Raw genomic sequence first — 16401 nt, 5'->3', positions numbered from 1 at the left:
AAGCCGCCTGGCGTCCCGGCGGGCCTGAGCCCTGGTGCTAGAGCCCAGAGACGCCGGGCCGGGGGCTCCCTCCTCTGCCCTGAGCCGCGAGCCTTGCCGTGCTGTAGAGAGACTTGTCCCCATAAAGAGCTGAGGACAGGCCCAACTAGCCAAACAGAAGATAGTGACCCCCAAATACCTTTTGGCCTCCGGAACAGAGTCTGGGCTACCCTTTGGTCCTGGGACCCGAGAGCTAATTCAGAGAGAGTGCCTTGCTCTGCAGGTCCCCCTCCACCGCTGGCTCCCTGTCCCGGGGGGCTCCCGAAATACCACAGGGCCTGAGCAAGTGGCATGGAAACTCCCAGGGGGCAGAGAGAGGGACCCGGCCACCACCCAGGGCTGAGCAACGGCCCCTCCCCCAGGCTGCTCGTAGGTGGGAGGGTCCCTGGAGAAGGGAGCTCTCTCCATCCTCTGCTCCCCCACCTCCCACGTCCTGGGGCACTACTGACACTGTTTGAAAAGTGAGTCCAGAAAAAAAGTCCCTGGTCTGGAGGATGTTGACACAGGCCTGTGACCGCCCCGGGCCTGGGGTCAGTGGGCCCCAAACCCTGAGTGACTGCGCAGGCCAGCCCCAGGGGTTCAGTGGCCTGCTGAGGCCCCGGGGTGGGGCTTGGCCAGGTCCCAGCCGCTCAGACAGGGTCCACCACAGCCCCAGCTCTGACTCTCTCTTTGTGTGTGTGTGTGTGTGTGCGTGCACGTGTGGTGCGTGTGGGTGTGCATGCCTGTGTGCGTGTGTGCACATGTGTGTGTGCACGTGTGTGTGGCCATGCATGCCTGTGGGGGTGTGCATGCCTGTGTGCATGTCTATGCATGTGTGTGTGCATGTGTGTGCGTGTGTGGGGGCGTGCATGCCTCTGCGTGTGTGTGGGCGTGCATGTGTGTGCATGTGTATGTACATGTGTGTGCGTGTGTGTGCGTGTGTGTTGTGCTTCCGATCCCTGCAGGAGCGGGCAGCAGCGTGCACCACAAGTGTAACAGTGCCAAACACCGCATCATCTCGCCGAAGGTGGAGCCGCGGACGGGGGGCTGCGGGGGCCACGCGGAGGTGCAGCACAACGACGTGTCAGAGGGCAAGCAGGAGCCGAGCCACGGCAAGGGCTCGGGCCGCGAGAAGCGGAACGGCAAGGTGGCCAAGCCCGCGCTGCTGCACCAGAGCAGCACCGAGGTCTCCTCCACCAACCAGGTGGAGGTGCCCGACACCACCCAGAGCTCCCCCGTGTCCATCAGCAGCGGGCTCAACAGCGACCCCGACATGGTGGACAGCCCCGTGGTCACAGGCGTGTCCAGCATGGCGGTGGCCTCCGTGATGGGGAGCTTGTCCCAGAGTGCCACGGTGTTCATGTCCGAGGTCACCAACGAGGCCGTGTACACCATGTCCCCCACCGCCGGCCCCAACCACCACCTCCTCTCGCCCGATGCCTCTCAGGGCCTGGTCCTGGCCATGAGCTCCGACGGCCACAAGTTCGCCTTCCCCACCACGGGCAGCTCGGAGAGCCTGTCGATGCTGCCCACCAACGTGTCCGAAGAGCTGGTCCTCTCCACCACCCTCGACGGTGGCCGGAAGATTCCAGAAACCACCATGAACTTTGACCCCGACTGTTTCCTCAACAACCCAAAGCAGGGCCAGACGTACGGGGGCGGAGGCCTGAAGGCCGAGATGGTCAGCACCAACGTCCGGCACTCGCCGCCGGTGGAGAGGGCCTTCAGCTTCACCACCGTCCTCACCAAGGAGATCAAGACCGAGGACACCTCCTTCGAGCAGCAGATGGCCAAAGAGGCGTACTCCTCGTCCGCGGTGGCCGCGGCGTCCAGCTCCCTCACCCTGACCGCGGGCTCCGGCCTGCTGCCGTCGGGCGGCGGCCTGAGCCCCAGCACCACCCTGGAGCAGATGGACTTCAGTGCCATCGACTCCAACAAGGACTACACGTCCAGCTTCAGCCAGACGGGCCACAGCCCCCATGTCCACCAGACCCCTTCCCCCAGCTTCTTCCTGCAGGACGCCAGCAAGCCCCTCCCCATCGAGCAGAACGCCCACAGTAGCCTGAGTGACTCCGGGGGCACCTTCGTGATGCCCACGGTGAAAACAGAGGCCTCGTCGCAAACCAGCTCCTGCAGCGGCCACGTGGAGACGCGGATAGAGTCCACCTCCTCCCTCCACCTCATGCAGTTCCAGGCCAATTTCCAGGCCATGGCGGCGGAAGGGGAGGTCACCATGGAGACCTCGCAGGTGGCCGAAGGGGGCGAGGGCCTGATCAAGTCCGGAGAGCTGCAGGCCTGTAGCTCGGAGCACTACCTGCAGCCCGAAACCCCCGGGGTGATCCGCAGCACGGGCGGCGTCCCCATCCTCCCGGGGAACGTGGTGCAGGGACTGTACCCCGTGGCCCAGCCCGGCCTCGGCAACGCCTCCAACATGGAGCTCAGCCTGGACCACTTTGACATCTCCTTCAGCAACCAGTTCTCCGACCTGATCAATGACTTCATCTCCGTGGAGGGGGGCAACGGCACCATCTACGGGCACCAGCTGGTGTCGGGGGACGGCGCGGCGCTCTCCCAGCCCGAAGACGGGGCCCGCGCCCCCTTCGCCCAGGCGGAGATGTGTGTGCCCTGTTGCAGCCCCCAGCAGGGGAGCCTGCAGCTGAGCCGTGCCGAGGGCGGGGCCAGCACCATGGCCTACATGCACGTCGCGGAGGTGGTCTCGGCCTCGGCTCAGGGCACCCTGGGGATGCTGCAGCAGAGCGGACGGGTGTTCATGGTGACGGACTACTCCCCAGAGTGGTCTTACCCGGAGGTAAGCGACGGCCGCCATCACCCCACCTGCTCCACCCGCTCACCTCCAGCCTGCGCTGAGGGAAGCTCATTTGCATGTGGCTTTCCAGCCGGAGTCGTCCCCTCCCTCGGTCCCCGGGTCACTTGAAATACCTCCGCCTGTGCTCAGTCTTCATCACAGCGAGTAGCTTGACAATCGGGTCCCCTCGGAGGTCAGGTGGCCCTCCTGCTCCAGCCAGAGCAGCTGTCACCGGGCTCATGCGTTCACCTGTCACCTCTGTTTTGCTTTGCTGTGGGGAGCGGGGGTGGGGGGACCCGAGAGCTGGTAGGGGGGAAAAAAAACACACCCATTGCTCTGATCTGCTCTACTAAACAAAACGAAAACAAACCACTTCCCAGGAAATGAAGAGAGAGGGTACAGCTTCTGAGTAGCCATCAGTAAGACGGGGTGAAATCTGGCCTCTAGAAAATCAAGGCGTGTTCTTTGACCCAGGACCTCCCGTCGTCGGCTGCCCCCACCCAGTCTCAGATGACACCAGGAGGCTGGCTCCAGAGCAGGAACACCCAGTGGGCCACGGTGGCACCGGGTTCAAGGAGTCTTTGCTTTTTCTCCCACTAGAATGACGTAGGGAAGGAGCGTGGCCGAACTTTTCTGCTGCGTACTGACTCCCCCAGCCCTCCGGCCAGGCGCCTGGGGCCCCGATTGGCCCTTTCTCCCCAGCTGGTGGCTGCTCCCGGCTCCCGGGGTGCTTGTGCCATGGTCCCTAGATGCCAGGGCAGGGGTTGCTGCCCCGGACGAGGGAGGGGTGCTCTTGAAAGACCCTGAACCTCATGGGCCACCTTAACTAAGGCAGTGGCTCAAGCGGTGCGTGCACCTTCCAGACCCGGGCGCGGCAGGACACCCTGGGATGAGCTCCAGTGTAGGGCTGGGCGGCGGGGTGTCCCGAGAGGTGAAGTGCTTCTCGGAGCTGGTCTCTGCTCGAGTCCCCCCTGGGAGGGGGGACAGTGGTAGAGGGCACGTCTCAGGGGCTCTGCTGGGTGTGACTTCAGGCTTCACCTCTGCGATTCCGTCCCCTCGCCTCTGAGATGGGTTGTAACAGCACCTGTCTCAGGCGCGGGCAGGAGTGGTCTTCGGCCCAAAGTACGTCATCAGTGAATATTGGTCACGATTCCTTGGCCATCACAGCTCATGGCCCACTGTCTTCCTTTTCCACGTCCTCCTGCCGTGGCCGTGGAAAGAGGCCACTCACTGGCTGACCGTGTACAACCCTGGCGGGGTGCCCTAGACCGTGGGCCTCGGTGTCACAGTCATGAGCAAGAGGCTCACGCCTGCTCGGCCTCCTCCCTCATGGAAAAGCCCAGACAGAATCTGTGTGCCAGGCCCCAGCTCTCAGACGCCGCACCAGCCTTTGCACAGGAGCGTCCTGCAAGGACAGCAGGCGTCTAGGCAGCGGCTTGTGCCGGGCGCTGTGTGTGCAGGGCATCCACAGAAGCCCTCAGGTGTCAGGCTGCAGGGGAGGAGTCTGGATTCCACGCCTGGCCCGGCGCGCACCAGCGGTGACCTTGGCAGGGCGCTGCCCTTCCTGCCGCTGCCCCCATGGGGAGAGTGAGGACAGAGTAGAGCGCCCAGGAGGCCCCTGTCTCCTGTCCCCCCTCTGCTTCCCTCACTGCCCCCCAAGACTCCAGAAGGTTCCACTGGTTTCCCTTGATGAAGCTCAGACTCCATGAGCGACATGGACCTCGGTCGCACTCTCCCGACACCCACCACCTTCCCCCAGGGTGAAGGGTCAGCTCAGCCCAGCAGCTTGTCCCCACCCCACCCGTGGGCGTGAGAGAGCAATTCAGAGGGAGAGGGAAGGGACAGGGGACTGGGCTGCAGTGAGGTCAGGGCCGGGGTCGCTGTCCGCTGTCTTTAGATCTGCCACAGAGACTTGGCTCTCCGGGCATCAGTTTTCTCATCTGTACATGGCTGAGAGGGGCAGCCTCCCGGGCCCTCCAAGTCCTAGGACCTGAGAGATTTGCTCCTTGGGACACTTTGAGGCTCCCTGGAGCCTGGGTCCTGCAGACGCTGAAGGACGGGAGGAGGAGCCCTCTCCCGGGGCCTCAGCCCGGGTGTGCAGTCCTCGGCCAGTCCAGGCCCGCACTCAGGCCTCCTCGGGCCCCGGGCCTGAGGAGGGGCCCAGCAGGCCTGGCCCCTGGGCTCTGCGCGTGAGTTGCGGCCTGCAGATCCCGGAGCTGTGCCTGGGAGAGCGGCAGTTCGGCAGCTGGCCACGTGAGGGCGGCACGGGAACAGGAACGGGTGGTGGTCTGGTTGCCTCCAGAGGGAGCGTCCAGCCCTGGCTTCCCAGAAGCCCTGGGTGATTCCAGCTGCCCGGGAACAAAAGCAGCCCAGACTCCGTTTGATTGGAAAATGCACAGAGCCTCCCAGCTGGACCCTTTGGGGCCCGTGTGGCCGAACGGAACCTCTGCAGAGGCTCCAGGGCCCCACCCCCTCCACTGTCCCCCGTCAGCAGCAGGGCCACCCCCTCCTGGGTTCTCCTGCAGGAAACAGCACCTCCTCTCCTGACCCTCCCCTTCAGCCCCTGGCTGGCATGCTCGCCCCCCCCCCCCCTTCTCCACGGGCAAGAGGCCTGCTTGCTGACTGCATCAGGGGCCTGGCTCTAGCCAAGTCTGCCAGGCTCGTGGAAAGACACACAGGCCTGGGGCACTTCCTAGTCTGTAAATGCGGGGTCAGGCTAAACAGATGCTCAGCATCCCGGCCCAGCTCTAAAACTCAGGGGAGCCCGGGCACCCACTTTGCAGGGATGCTGAGGCTGGGGCCATCTTGCTGTCTCTGCTCAGAGGCTCCAGCCCTCCCACTTCTGTAGGTAGCCCCCACTTCTGTGTTGTGTTCACCTCTTCACCCCAGCTGCGGCTGGTCACTGACACACACACACACGCGCACACACACACACGAGGTGCCCCTGTGCCCCGGATCTGCCCTAGGTGCATCGGAAATCTGGGTCCTCCCTCTCAGGACTCCCAGGAAACAGCGACCTCAGATGGCATCTGCCGCTCCGTCCCCTCCCCCAAGCCCTCTGCGTCATCTTTCACGGGCGCTGCTGCGGCATCAGGCAGGGGAGGCTGCGATCAGAGCCTTCAGGTGCCCGCGTCACCTCGGCTCAGCGCAGGAGGCGAGCGTTGCCATGGCAGCCGTCCCCTGCGCGGAGGGATGCTGAGCGCATCCCGCGGCCGTGTCCATGGAGAAGGCCTGCTGTTCTCATCATCCCCGCGGCCCTTTCTTCCCCACAGCAGCGCTGGCTTCGTGCTGGCAGCTGGCGACCGCGTTCTTTTTCCTTCCCCTTCTTCAAACGTGTAACTGTCGGTGGCCTTTTCGAGCCGCTGCCCTTCCACTTCCCAGGAGCCGGGAGGAGGCTGCCCTGAGCTGGCCTCCGGTGCTCCCAGGTCCTGCCTGGGTCTGGGGCAGCCTCCCCGCCCGGCACTCGCCCCAGCCCCGCCACCCGGACAGAGTCCATCTCCCTGTGGAGCCACGTGTCAGAACAGAGGAGTGTAAGGCCAGAGGCCCCTCGAGATCAGATGTCACCAGAGAGGCTGGGCCACTTGCCTGAGAACACACAGCCACTGAGGGACGGGGCAGGCCTCCTGCCTTTGGCTCCGGTCCTGTGCTCCCTCCACACCCTGGTTGCCTGGCTGTCAAATGACTTCTCCGAAACTAGCCCAGAGGGAGGGTCCCTTCCACAGTGGACTGTGGGAGTCCCCTCCACCTCATCCCTCGAAGCACCCCCTCCTGCTGCTGATGCCCAAAGCCATCATGGGGCCAGGTCTGGGTCAGGAACATTGTGGGAGCCTCAGGAACAAGCCCCGTGCTGCGTCTGGGGTCCCTCCAGGGCCTGAGTGACAGCAGAGGAGTGTCTCGCTGGCCTGGGGCAGCAACAGGAGAGGTGGGGGCAGGAGGACCGTGGGTCCCACACTCCTCACCCCCTCCACCGCGCCAGACTCCAGTAGGGGTGCCTTTGGGCCTTCTCCAGCCCAGTCGCGAGGTGACACCCTCCACCCCGTCCTGGGCAGCTCTTGGTCCCCTGCTGGGGAGGGCGAATGGAGCCTGGTGGGCCCTCCCCAGGAGAGCCAGAGAGGCCCGCACCCCTGCCCTCGGTCCCCCCGCCCAGGACAGCCACCTCCACACCCTACCTGGCCCCCTTGGCGGTCGGAGCCCTGATCGAGCCCACATCAGACGTGACACCATGCAAGGCAATGACTCGCTGAGCGGGGACAGGGGCCGTAGAGTAGGGCTGACCGGGCCTGGCCTGGCAGGTGCCGGCAGGAAGGCAAGGAGGAGCCTCCCCTTCCCTGCGCCCTCCTGCTCCTGGTGCCTCCGGGCCTAGGGGGTGGGGCCCTTTGCCCTTCAGCTGAGCAAGGTCATCCAAGCCCCTACCCAACCCCTTTCCCAGCTGCCCCCCCCCCCCCGTGGAGCAGCTGCAGCCCAGCCAGGCTGCCCGCGTGGCAGTGCCCGCCTGTGCCGTCGGGTGCAGCAGGGGCCAGCGTGACCATGCGGATGGCAGTGCAAACAAGTGTCCTTGCCGGCTCAGCACAGAGGCAGCGGGCGGAGACCCACCCTATTCCCGACCCCGGCTCTAAGCCCCTCTCCAGCCCAGGGCACCCCCTGTTTTCTGTTTCTGCCGTCTTTCTCTTTGCTTCTTCATCCAGCCCCGTTCCCTGCCCCCACCACACCCTGGGGGTCCGGGGGCTCCTCTCCCCTCCCCTCCCCAGGACGTCCAGTGTCTGCGGTGCCGCTAAGATGCTCAGGCCTCTTTCCCACACCCGAGGCCCCTCAGTCCGCCCACAAGCCCTTCCTCTCCCACTTCCTTCTAGGGGACCCGCCTGGCCAGTTCTCAGGGGCTTCAGGGGCTGAAAAGGTCTGAAAAACCCTGTGCCCAGAACAGAGAGTGACACAGGAGGGGTCAGAGGTCAGAACTGCCCCCGGCCCCCGTGCCGGATGCCAGCTCAGGGAGGCCTCTGGAGACCCCAGGGGACCAGGGCGACCCTGAAACAGTGGTTCTCAAAAGCCAGGGCTTCCCCACAGAGGCCTGCGTCCCTCGTCCCCCAGCCCCACCCCCGCCTGGGCGTCTGACCCTCACCCTGCCTCTGTCCCCTCCAGGGAGGAGTGAAGGTTCTCATCACAGGCCCGTGGCAAGAAGCCAGCAATAACTACAGCTGCCTGTTCGACCAGATCTCAGTGCCTGCGTCCCTGATTCAGCCCGGCGTGCTGCGCTGCTACTGCCCAGGTGAGCCCCCGGCGTGGGCGCCTCCCGCCCCCTGCCGCTGGGAAGAAGCTGGTCCGCGACCGGCTGTGACGGCGGCGTCTGTCCTGGCCCATGGGCCATGTGGACAGGGCAGGGACAGGCACACCTGGCCGGGGGGACTGGTGCACCCAGGCCTGGCCACCGCGGGGGGCTCTAACCTCCCCCACCTGGGGGTAGAGCGGCCCCACAGGAGCTGCCTGGGGTCAGAGGCCACCTTGCAGCAGGGCAGACCTGCCTCCTGCCCGCGTGCCCCATGGCCCGAGCCATGGGGTCCACGGGGTCAGTCCCCTGGGGCACAGAGCAGGTCAGAGAGGGATGGAGAAGGCCCGGTGGGGGAGGGGAACATCAAACTAAGAACAACCCACACAAACCCTGGAGGTCTGATGACGCCCTACCCTGCCCCCAAGAGAGGGCACTGCCTGGGATCTGCCTCGGGGTTCGGGGGCAGGAGCCCCGCGTGCTGCCCCTCAGGGCTTCGTGGGCGTCACTAGCGTGGTGGCCTGTCTGACCACTCATCCTCGGCGACCTCCCAGTGGCCTGGCAGCGCGTGTGGGCAGGGTTTGTCAGTCTCCCCAGGGCTGGCAGAGTGCCCGGCACGGCACAAGGAGCACGTTGTTTAGAGCTCGCTCTCCGTCCCCTGGGCTGGCCCCTCACCCCCAGTAGCCCCGGGGATGGCCTGCCCTACTTGCCCAGGCAATGAACAGACACAGACAGGGAGGTGGGTGGCAAGGGTGGAGGGTGCCGTCTGTGTTATCCGAAGCTGGGGGCTTACAGAGCAGAGAGGACGCGCTCCGTGCAGGCTGCGGACCAGGAGAAGTGGGGTAGGGTCCCCAGGGCAGCAGCGGAGCTGGCTGGTGCCCGGGCCAGTTTCCACCCGGGCTGATCCAGCCTGTGCCTTGGGCCGCCCGCTGTCTGCCGCCAGAGACCTCACCATCCCCCCAACCTGGGCTCCTGAGCTCACAGGGAAGGTTCTACCTCCTCTCTCTCCATCTCCATGCAGAAGGCTCCAGGGCTGGGCTCCCATGTTTAGCCCCTCCTGAATTCAGGGAGCCCGGGCTGGTGTCCCCGCGGGCCCTGCCCCCACCGGCTGCCTGGCTTGCCCCTGGGACCCACTCTGCCCCCTCCTCCTGGCAGCCCTGCCCGGCCTGGATCCCCGCCATCGAATGCCGGGGGCCGGGCCAGCCTGTCCCAGCTGAGGGCTGCGTGTGGCCAGTACACCCCCACCCCTGCCGAGGGGCTCAGGGAGAGGGCAGCCTGTTATTAAGCTGTCCACTTATCACCTGCTGCGGGAACAGGACTCGCCGGGACTATAAATAGACGCCACTTCCTCTACCTGGCTCTTGCCTGGCTGAGAACCCAGACCTTGCCTGTCCCAAGTTATCTGACCCTCCAACAAAACTGGCCTCGGCGTGCCCTCTGGATGGTGCCCCAGGCCAGGACCTGGCAAACCCTGGGGCTGGGTCAGTCACACTGCAGTGCAGCCCGGCTCAGCCCGTCACCATCCGTGTGACCAGCTCGGTGGTGACGTCTCTGGGCCTCAGTTTCTGCATCTTTAAAAACCTGCCAGGTGGGGGAGAGTACGAGGTGAGGGACGGGCCCCGGAGCACCTGGCCCGCACGCTGCTCCCCAGCAAGGCCTTCGCCCCTGCTTCCCGCGGGGCTGTGGGAGACAGCACCCGGCTCTCGGGTCTCAGCCCGCAGCCCTGGTCCCAGTCCCCAGACTGCATCTTGGACCAGGGACACCAGGGGACGAGGGCCACAGCCTCCAAGGCAGACCCGCTGCTGGGGCCCCGCTCTGGTACAGCCAAGCACAACGGGTCCCCTTGGGACATCTCGCTTTGGGGCCCGAATCGAAACATGCCACTGTGAGACAGCTCTGGGTGTATCCCTTCATTCACCCCATTCATTCGTTCATTCCTCAAATAGTCTGCCGGGGCTGGGTAGGTGCCTGGAGCCGACGTTACCCCAACCCTGACCGCGAGGGGTGCTGCTGGCTGCTGAAGGGATCGTCCCTCGCCCCCCGACGGACTTGAGGGAGCTACAGCTGAACTCGAAGAAGGAACATTTGACGGCTGAGCCCAACCAGCCTCACCGAAAAGAAGGCTCAGAGGCCGCTGAGCACCTGGCCACTGTGGGGGCTGGAATGACCTGGGAAGACGGGCGCACCGGGAGTGAGTGGGGGAGGGGCACGGGGAGCACAATGACCGCTCCCCACCAGCCTGGCACACCTGCCCAGGCAAAATGGGGGAGGAGATTCAACCCTGACCAAGAGCACGGTTCTGGGCCGCCCACCGCCGCCGCCGGGCGCAGAGGGCACACGGGCAGAGGTCTGTCTCCTGCGGGTTCCCACGGGGCTCCGAGGCTGGCAGGGAGCAGGCGAGTCAGGGCGCTGGGACGGGTGAAGGAGGACTTGGGCTGAGGAGGGGCAGCCAGGCTCAGGAGAAGAGAGAGGAGCCACCACCAGGAAGACGTTGCGTTGGGGCTCCTGGAGCCCCACCCTGGGTGCCGGGAAAGCCACCAAAAAGCAAGTGACGAAATTCAGAATGCGAGCGAAAGCTCTGTGTGTGGAGGTGGTCCCTTCCACGGCCACTGAGCGGCCACCACAGGCCAGGCGCTGACCTTGGCCCTGGGCACAAGGAGGAGGTCAGGACAGACCCAGGCCCAGCTCTCATTCCGCTGCAGGAGACGAAAAAACAAAGGAGGGAACAAAGAACCAAGATCACAGGACACTGAAAACGGCACCGCGGGCAAGGAACTTGGGCAGAGGACGGTTCCTGTGAAGAGACGGCGGGGGGGGGGGGGGGGGGGGGGCCTTGGCCGGGCCTGAAGCTGGGACCTGAATGCTGAAGCGGAGCGAGTCGGGGGAGGGGTGGGGGAAAGCATCCAGGCAGAGGGCAGAGGCAGTGCAAAGGCCCTGAGGCAGGCAGAGGAAATATGAAGGCGGGGGGAGTACAACATGGCCAGGTTGGAGAAGACAGCAGGGACCAAAGTGTGTCCATCCTTCTAAGTCATGGGAAGGAGTTTGGTTTGGTTTTACTTGCACTGGGAAGCCATTCGTTTCAAGTGGGGAGAGACTTGATGACTCTGGGGTCTGGCCAGTGTGGCCCAGTGGTTGAGTGTCGACCCTGCACCAAGAGGTCGCCAGTTCGATTCCCAGGCAGGGCACACGCCCAGGTTGTGGGCCCGATCCCCAGTGGGGGGCCTGCAGGAGGTGGCCAGTTGATGTTCTCTCTCATCAGTGTTTCTATTTCTCTCTCCCTTTCATTTTCTCTCTTTCTAAAATCAATAAGGAAAAAAAAAATTAAAGATGGTTCTGGGCACGTGGGAGAGTGGACCACAGGGAGCGAGACCAGCAGGGAGCCACCGGAGGCTGCAGAGGGGTGACCTTTCCTGGCATAAGGAGGAGGCCTTCTGGGCAGTGCACCCCACTGGTTCAATGTGGGAGCCCCGACTCCATCCCGGCAGGCACGGGTCTCGGGCGAGCTGAGGTTGTCCTCAGCAGAGGCTCATGCCGGAGTTTGAGCAAGAAATGATGGCAGCTTGGCCAGTGTGGTGGCCGTGGAGATGGCCAGACGTGGACGGACCTGGGACTCGCTGGCAGACTGGCTGGGGGGAGGGAGTGTCCAGGAAGCACCGTGTGCTGGGCCTGCAGGAGCGGCCGCTGGGCCGGGCCCCAGGAGTCCTCTCCGTGCACCTCTCAGGGAAGGAAGGGGACCGTTGACTCTGCCACCGTGCCAGCGGCACACAGGTCCGGCGGACGCCAGGAGGCGGTAGAGGGAGAGCAGCAGTCGAGGAGGACCCTCCGCGGGGACATTGGTACAGAGAGACCTGGAGCTCCCCAGGGGCCGGCTGGACAGGAGGCTCGCGACGAGGAACGGAGCTGGGCGGGCTCAGAGGGTGTGTGTGTTGACAGGCTCCTCTCCAGAGCAGGCCAGCAACCGCAAGCGGGAGATCTGCCCGCGGTGCTGTCAGGGCCCCCGAGGTCTTGGACGCGGCCGGAGATTCCTACCCAGAGAGGCTCCCGGGAGGCCCTCGGGGTCCCGCGCCCACCGTGGAGCCAGCTGGCTCCGCTGTGGTCTGGAGCTGGGGACCACACCAAGGTGCAAAGCACAGGGGGACCTGCTGGTCACCCTTGGGCGGGGACTTTCTGAGGACCTGCTGGGGACGATGGCGTGGTACCCCCGCCTGGGATGGACAGAGGCCGCCGGTCAGTGAGCTGGAGTCCCCACAGGGGTGAAGTGTACAGGACCAGCCTCAGAGGGAGCCTTACTCCGCCCTGGGGAGCAGCTGACTTGGACGGCTTCCCCATCTGTGAGCTTCTGAAACCCAGCAGGGCAAACAGTAACACGATCCCCGTGTGCGTCCTCCCTGGAAGTCTGTCCTGGGAGGCCCTGGGCACTGGCACCCGCCGTTCCAGAAAAGCCCGACGCCTCCCAGGGGACAGGGCCTGGCGGCCGGGCAGCCCGCCTGCACACCCACCACTGGCCCCCAGGCCATGTCGGGGGGCACGGCCCCTACGACTGCAGCGGGAACCCGCAGCAGCAGCCTCACCCCCAGAATGGAACGGGGCTCCTCAGGGCCGGGCTTGCCCCTCGCCGACAGTGCGAGCGTCCTGCTCGTCCCTCACACAAGTGTCTTCCCTGAGCCTCTGTGGGGCCAGAGCAGCTCAGGAGGCCCACCCGGGCCTGCCTCCGCCAGCTTCTGCCCAGGCGCTGGAGGGAGCCCGGCCTGCACCCCCCGCTCAGCACCCCGGGCCCAGAAGCTCTTGCTGTCCTCGGGAGGCAGAAGAACTAAAAATACATGGAAGGCCGTGCTCAGTGAGTCAGGACAAGCTTGTAGGAAAAGGGAAAACAGAAATAACCACAAAGGAGTCTGAGCCCTGCCCAGGGTGAATGGGACAGGGGGACAAGTCATCCAGCAAGGGGCGGGGAGGGGGCGGACATTCACTCCCTCGCTCATTCATTCTTTCATTCACTCATTCATTCAGCAAGTCTGCCCTGAGCTCCCAGTCCCTGCACTCGCCAGGGAGCAGAGGAGCGAAGAGACCATTGTAATACGGGGCGTGGGATGACCCCGGCGCCTGGCTGAGCCTGGGGTCCCGAGAAGGCCTCCAGGAATGAGCAGGCACCGGCTGGGCTCACCCAAGGAAGGGCCCTCGGGAGGGGCCCTCCAGGTCCTTGATGGTCCGCCAGGCTGCAGGGTGCCCGCCCATGCTGACCTCTCTTTCTTTTGCTTTCAGCCCATGACACTGGTCTTGTGACCCTACAAGTTGCCTTCAACAACCAGATCATCTCCAACTCAGTGGTGTTTGAGTACAAAGCTCGGGCCCTGCCCACACTCCCTTCCTCCCAGCATGACTGGCTGTCACTAGATGGTAAGAGCAGCGCTCGGGTCACCTTGCCAAACTCCGTGGGAGAGGGACACGTGGGGACAGGGGGTGACACAGGAGGACGTGTGCAGGTTTCCACGTTCCTGATCCGAGCGGGTGGCAACGGTGCAAGTGTCCACCCCGGGGCATTGGCTGGGTCTCTGCCCTCCCCCGAGTGTCCCCCTGGGACAGAGTGAGCCTGGGCCTACAGCTGTCGCTCTAGGCAGGGGGTCTGAGTGGCCGGACAAGCCCCCAGGTGCTGAGAGGCCCTTCTCTGGACAGACCCCAAGCAGCAGGGTCCCAGCACCCCCCGCGGCCTTCAGGGCTGTTTCCAGGGTGTCCTCGAAGCTCCTGGAGGCTGTCATCAAGCCCCAGGCTCTCAGACACTAAAGCAACGGGAGGCTGCTCGAGGCGCTCGGGCTGGGCTTCCTGCGGGTTCCAAGGCCTCGACCGCAAGGTTGTGTGAACTGCTTCTGTCTCTTAGTGATAGCGAGCCAACCTTCTCATGGCAGCCCTCAAACACCCATCAGCCTCTGCTTGCTTCTAGGCCGGTTTTACATTAGCCCCCGCCCTGGAGAGCATCTGCAGTAAGCTGGGGATTATGATCATGGCTGGGGGGAGCGCCGGGGAGCCCCAGTAGGCTGCCAGGGAGGAGGCAGGACCTGCTGGCCAAGGACAGGGCTCTGAGAGCTGCTGGCCTTGGCCATGAGCTTGGTGACTTAGCACCAGGGCTGTGCACAGCAAAATCGCCAAAGATGGGCGGGGGACAGTAAGGTCAGGGGTTGCCCTTCTGGGCACGGACATTCCTAGAAGCCCTGGGTTGGCCTGGGGTGCTGGCTGATAGTCTCTGCACCGGGACAGAGTGGGAGGAATGGGTGCACATGCCCTCGGAATCAGGGAAGCCCGCAGAGGTGCCCGTGTGTGGGGTACCTCGCTGGAGACCTCTCAGCCCAAGGCACGGGGTCTTGGCTAAGCGGACCCTGGGCCCTCTGCAGGGGTCAGTTGTGAAGCACCCCTCCCCCGTCCACAGCCCCCCTGGCCTTCTCGCCTCAGTCTCCCCTGACTGCTGGCTGCTGGCGGACATGCCCTGGCCAGCTTCTCTGAACCACCCAGCATGCAACCCTCAGCCTCATCCCAGCCCCGGCCCCAGCAGTGACACGGTGCCTGGCGGCTGCCTGGCCATGGAGCCTTGTGCGCTCTTCCGAGAGGTGGCTTTGGGTCAGCAGGCATCAGCACCCTGGCAGTGGCTGCCTGGGAGCACCAGGCCGGACTTGGCAGCTACCCTGGCTACGGCTGGAGCCAGCCAGAGCTTTGAGGATGACCAGCAGGATGTAACAGAGAAGGGCAGGGTGACCGGGCCTCCTGTTCAGGAAATCCCATTTCAGTTTTGCAGAACATGTGGGAAACAGAGCAGGGACAGAACTCTGCACAACCCTGGCTCTCCCTGAGCAACCAGGTCGCCTCCCCAGTGTAGGATGTTGGGACCAGTATAGGATGTTGGGACCAGTGTAGGACCCGCCTGGGAGGTGGAGCCGTTCAGAGAGCAGAATCTCAGCCAGGCGGTGCCTTGGAGCACAGGAAAGTCAGCGGACCTCCTGGAAGCTGAGAGCAAGCCGTACCAGGAGGCTGCCGGCAGGGGAGGCCATGCTGTGATGGGGACTGTGGGGAAGGGAAGCCACCTGAGCTGGACACAGCCCTGAGTCCTCAGCCATACCGGGTCCCCTGGGCAATGAGCCTGCTGCCCTGCTGGACACCTGCTCTCCAGCAGCCCCTCCCCCGGGACTCGAGCTGTGTGCTCCAGTAGGAATCCAGAGGAAATACGCATCCCGCAGCCCCTGGCAGAATACGCGGGAGAGATGGCAGTCGCTGGGAAGGGGCCGTGGCATGGAGAGAGAGCAGACTGGGGTCCTGAAGGACCCTGTGCTTCCCTTGTCCTTCGGTCTTGGCCAGGTGTCCCTTCAAGTAACGAGAAGCAAAGGATGGCCAGGGCAGAGGGCCTGGGAGACCCTGCCCTGCAGTGGGGGAAGAGTGAAACCTCCTTTTTTCCTTTTATCCACTCGAGGATCCTTTTCCCAGCCTTTCACCAGCCTGATAAATAACAGTGTGGAGGATGGAACGGAACCGCAGCGCAGAACCAGGGACAAAGGGGACTGCGGGGACAGCCCTGGGGGGTGGGGTCCCTGGCCTTCTGGCCAACCGTGTGGCCTGGCAGTGAACTTTGCGTCCAGACGATGCTGCAAGGAACCTATGGAACCTATCGGAAGCCACCCTCTCCTGTCCTCTCCCCCCTCCCCTCCAGTCTCTGCAGCGCCTTCCTCAGCCCCTCCTGCCCACGGTTGCTGGGCAAATTCTCCAGGAGAGGCGCTGGGAGGTGGAGCCGCGGCTGCCCCGGAGCAGGGGGCGTGGCGGTGGAAGGGGCGGGGGCGAGGGACTGCAGCAAAGAGCAAACTGGGACGCCGGGCGGAGGCCGCGCGCGCGCACATGCACACACGCATGCACACGCACGCGCACTCACACGCAGGCACACTCGCCCCGCACAGCTGCAATGCAGGGCCTTGGCGAAGCGGCTGGCAGCGGCGCCCACGCCCGCCCGGACTGGACTGCGGCACGGCCCGCGCGGAGGCAGGGCCAGCCTCCCAGCCGGGGGACAGGCAGTGACGTGCACGCCGCGCGCGCTCCTGCCGGCTGCGAGCGGTGGAGTCCCCTTATCAGTCACCCGTTTCTCAATCCTAGGGGCGCTCTTTGCCCCCCACTCCCATCCCAGAGTCGGGGAGAGGGGTGTCTTGGGAAGAGAATTTCTGCCTTCATTTGATTTGATTTTAAGTGGCTTTGTTTGCCAGCGTAACGACTGGGGGAGGGAGGGGCACTGCGCAGAGAACCTGAGCGCGCCCAGCGGCCGTCGCAGCCTTTGTCTCTGGGCAAAGCCTTT

At 64.7% G+C, this 16401-nt stretch overlaps 1 protein-coding gene across 3 annotated transcripts in view; it reads left to right on the top strand.

The window, feature by feature from the left end:
* Positions 1-16401, top strand: part of CAMTA1 (calmodulin binding transcription activator 1) — a 797376-nt gene that overhangs the window by 714115 nt on the left and 66860 nt on the right. For all 3 annotated transcript variants that reach the window (XM_036255211.1, XM_036255212.1, XM_036255210.1), the window contains exons 9-11: positions 984-2827; positions 7961-8087; positions 13344-13478. In XM_036255211.1, the coding sequence (XP_036111104.1) occupies positions 984-2827; positions 7961-8087; positions 13344-13478 (2106 nt within the window). The remainder of the gene's footprint in view (positions 1-983; positions 2828-7960; positions 8088-13343; positions 13479-16401) is intronic.

Source organism: Molossus molossus, unplaced genomic scaffold (genome assembly GCF_014108415.1).
Source record: "Molossus molossus isolate mMolMol1 unplaced genomic scaffold, mMolMol1.p scaffold_m16_p_12, whole genome shotgun sequence".
NCBI classification, from domain to species: domain Eukaryota; kingdom Metazoa; phylum Chordata; class Mammalia; order Chiroptera; family Molossidae; genus Molossus; species Molossus molossus.
Note: the sequence above shows the minus strand (reverse complement) of the source record. Positions and strands in the feature narration are given on the sequence as shown.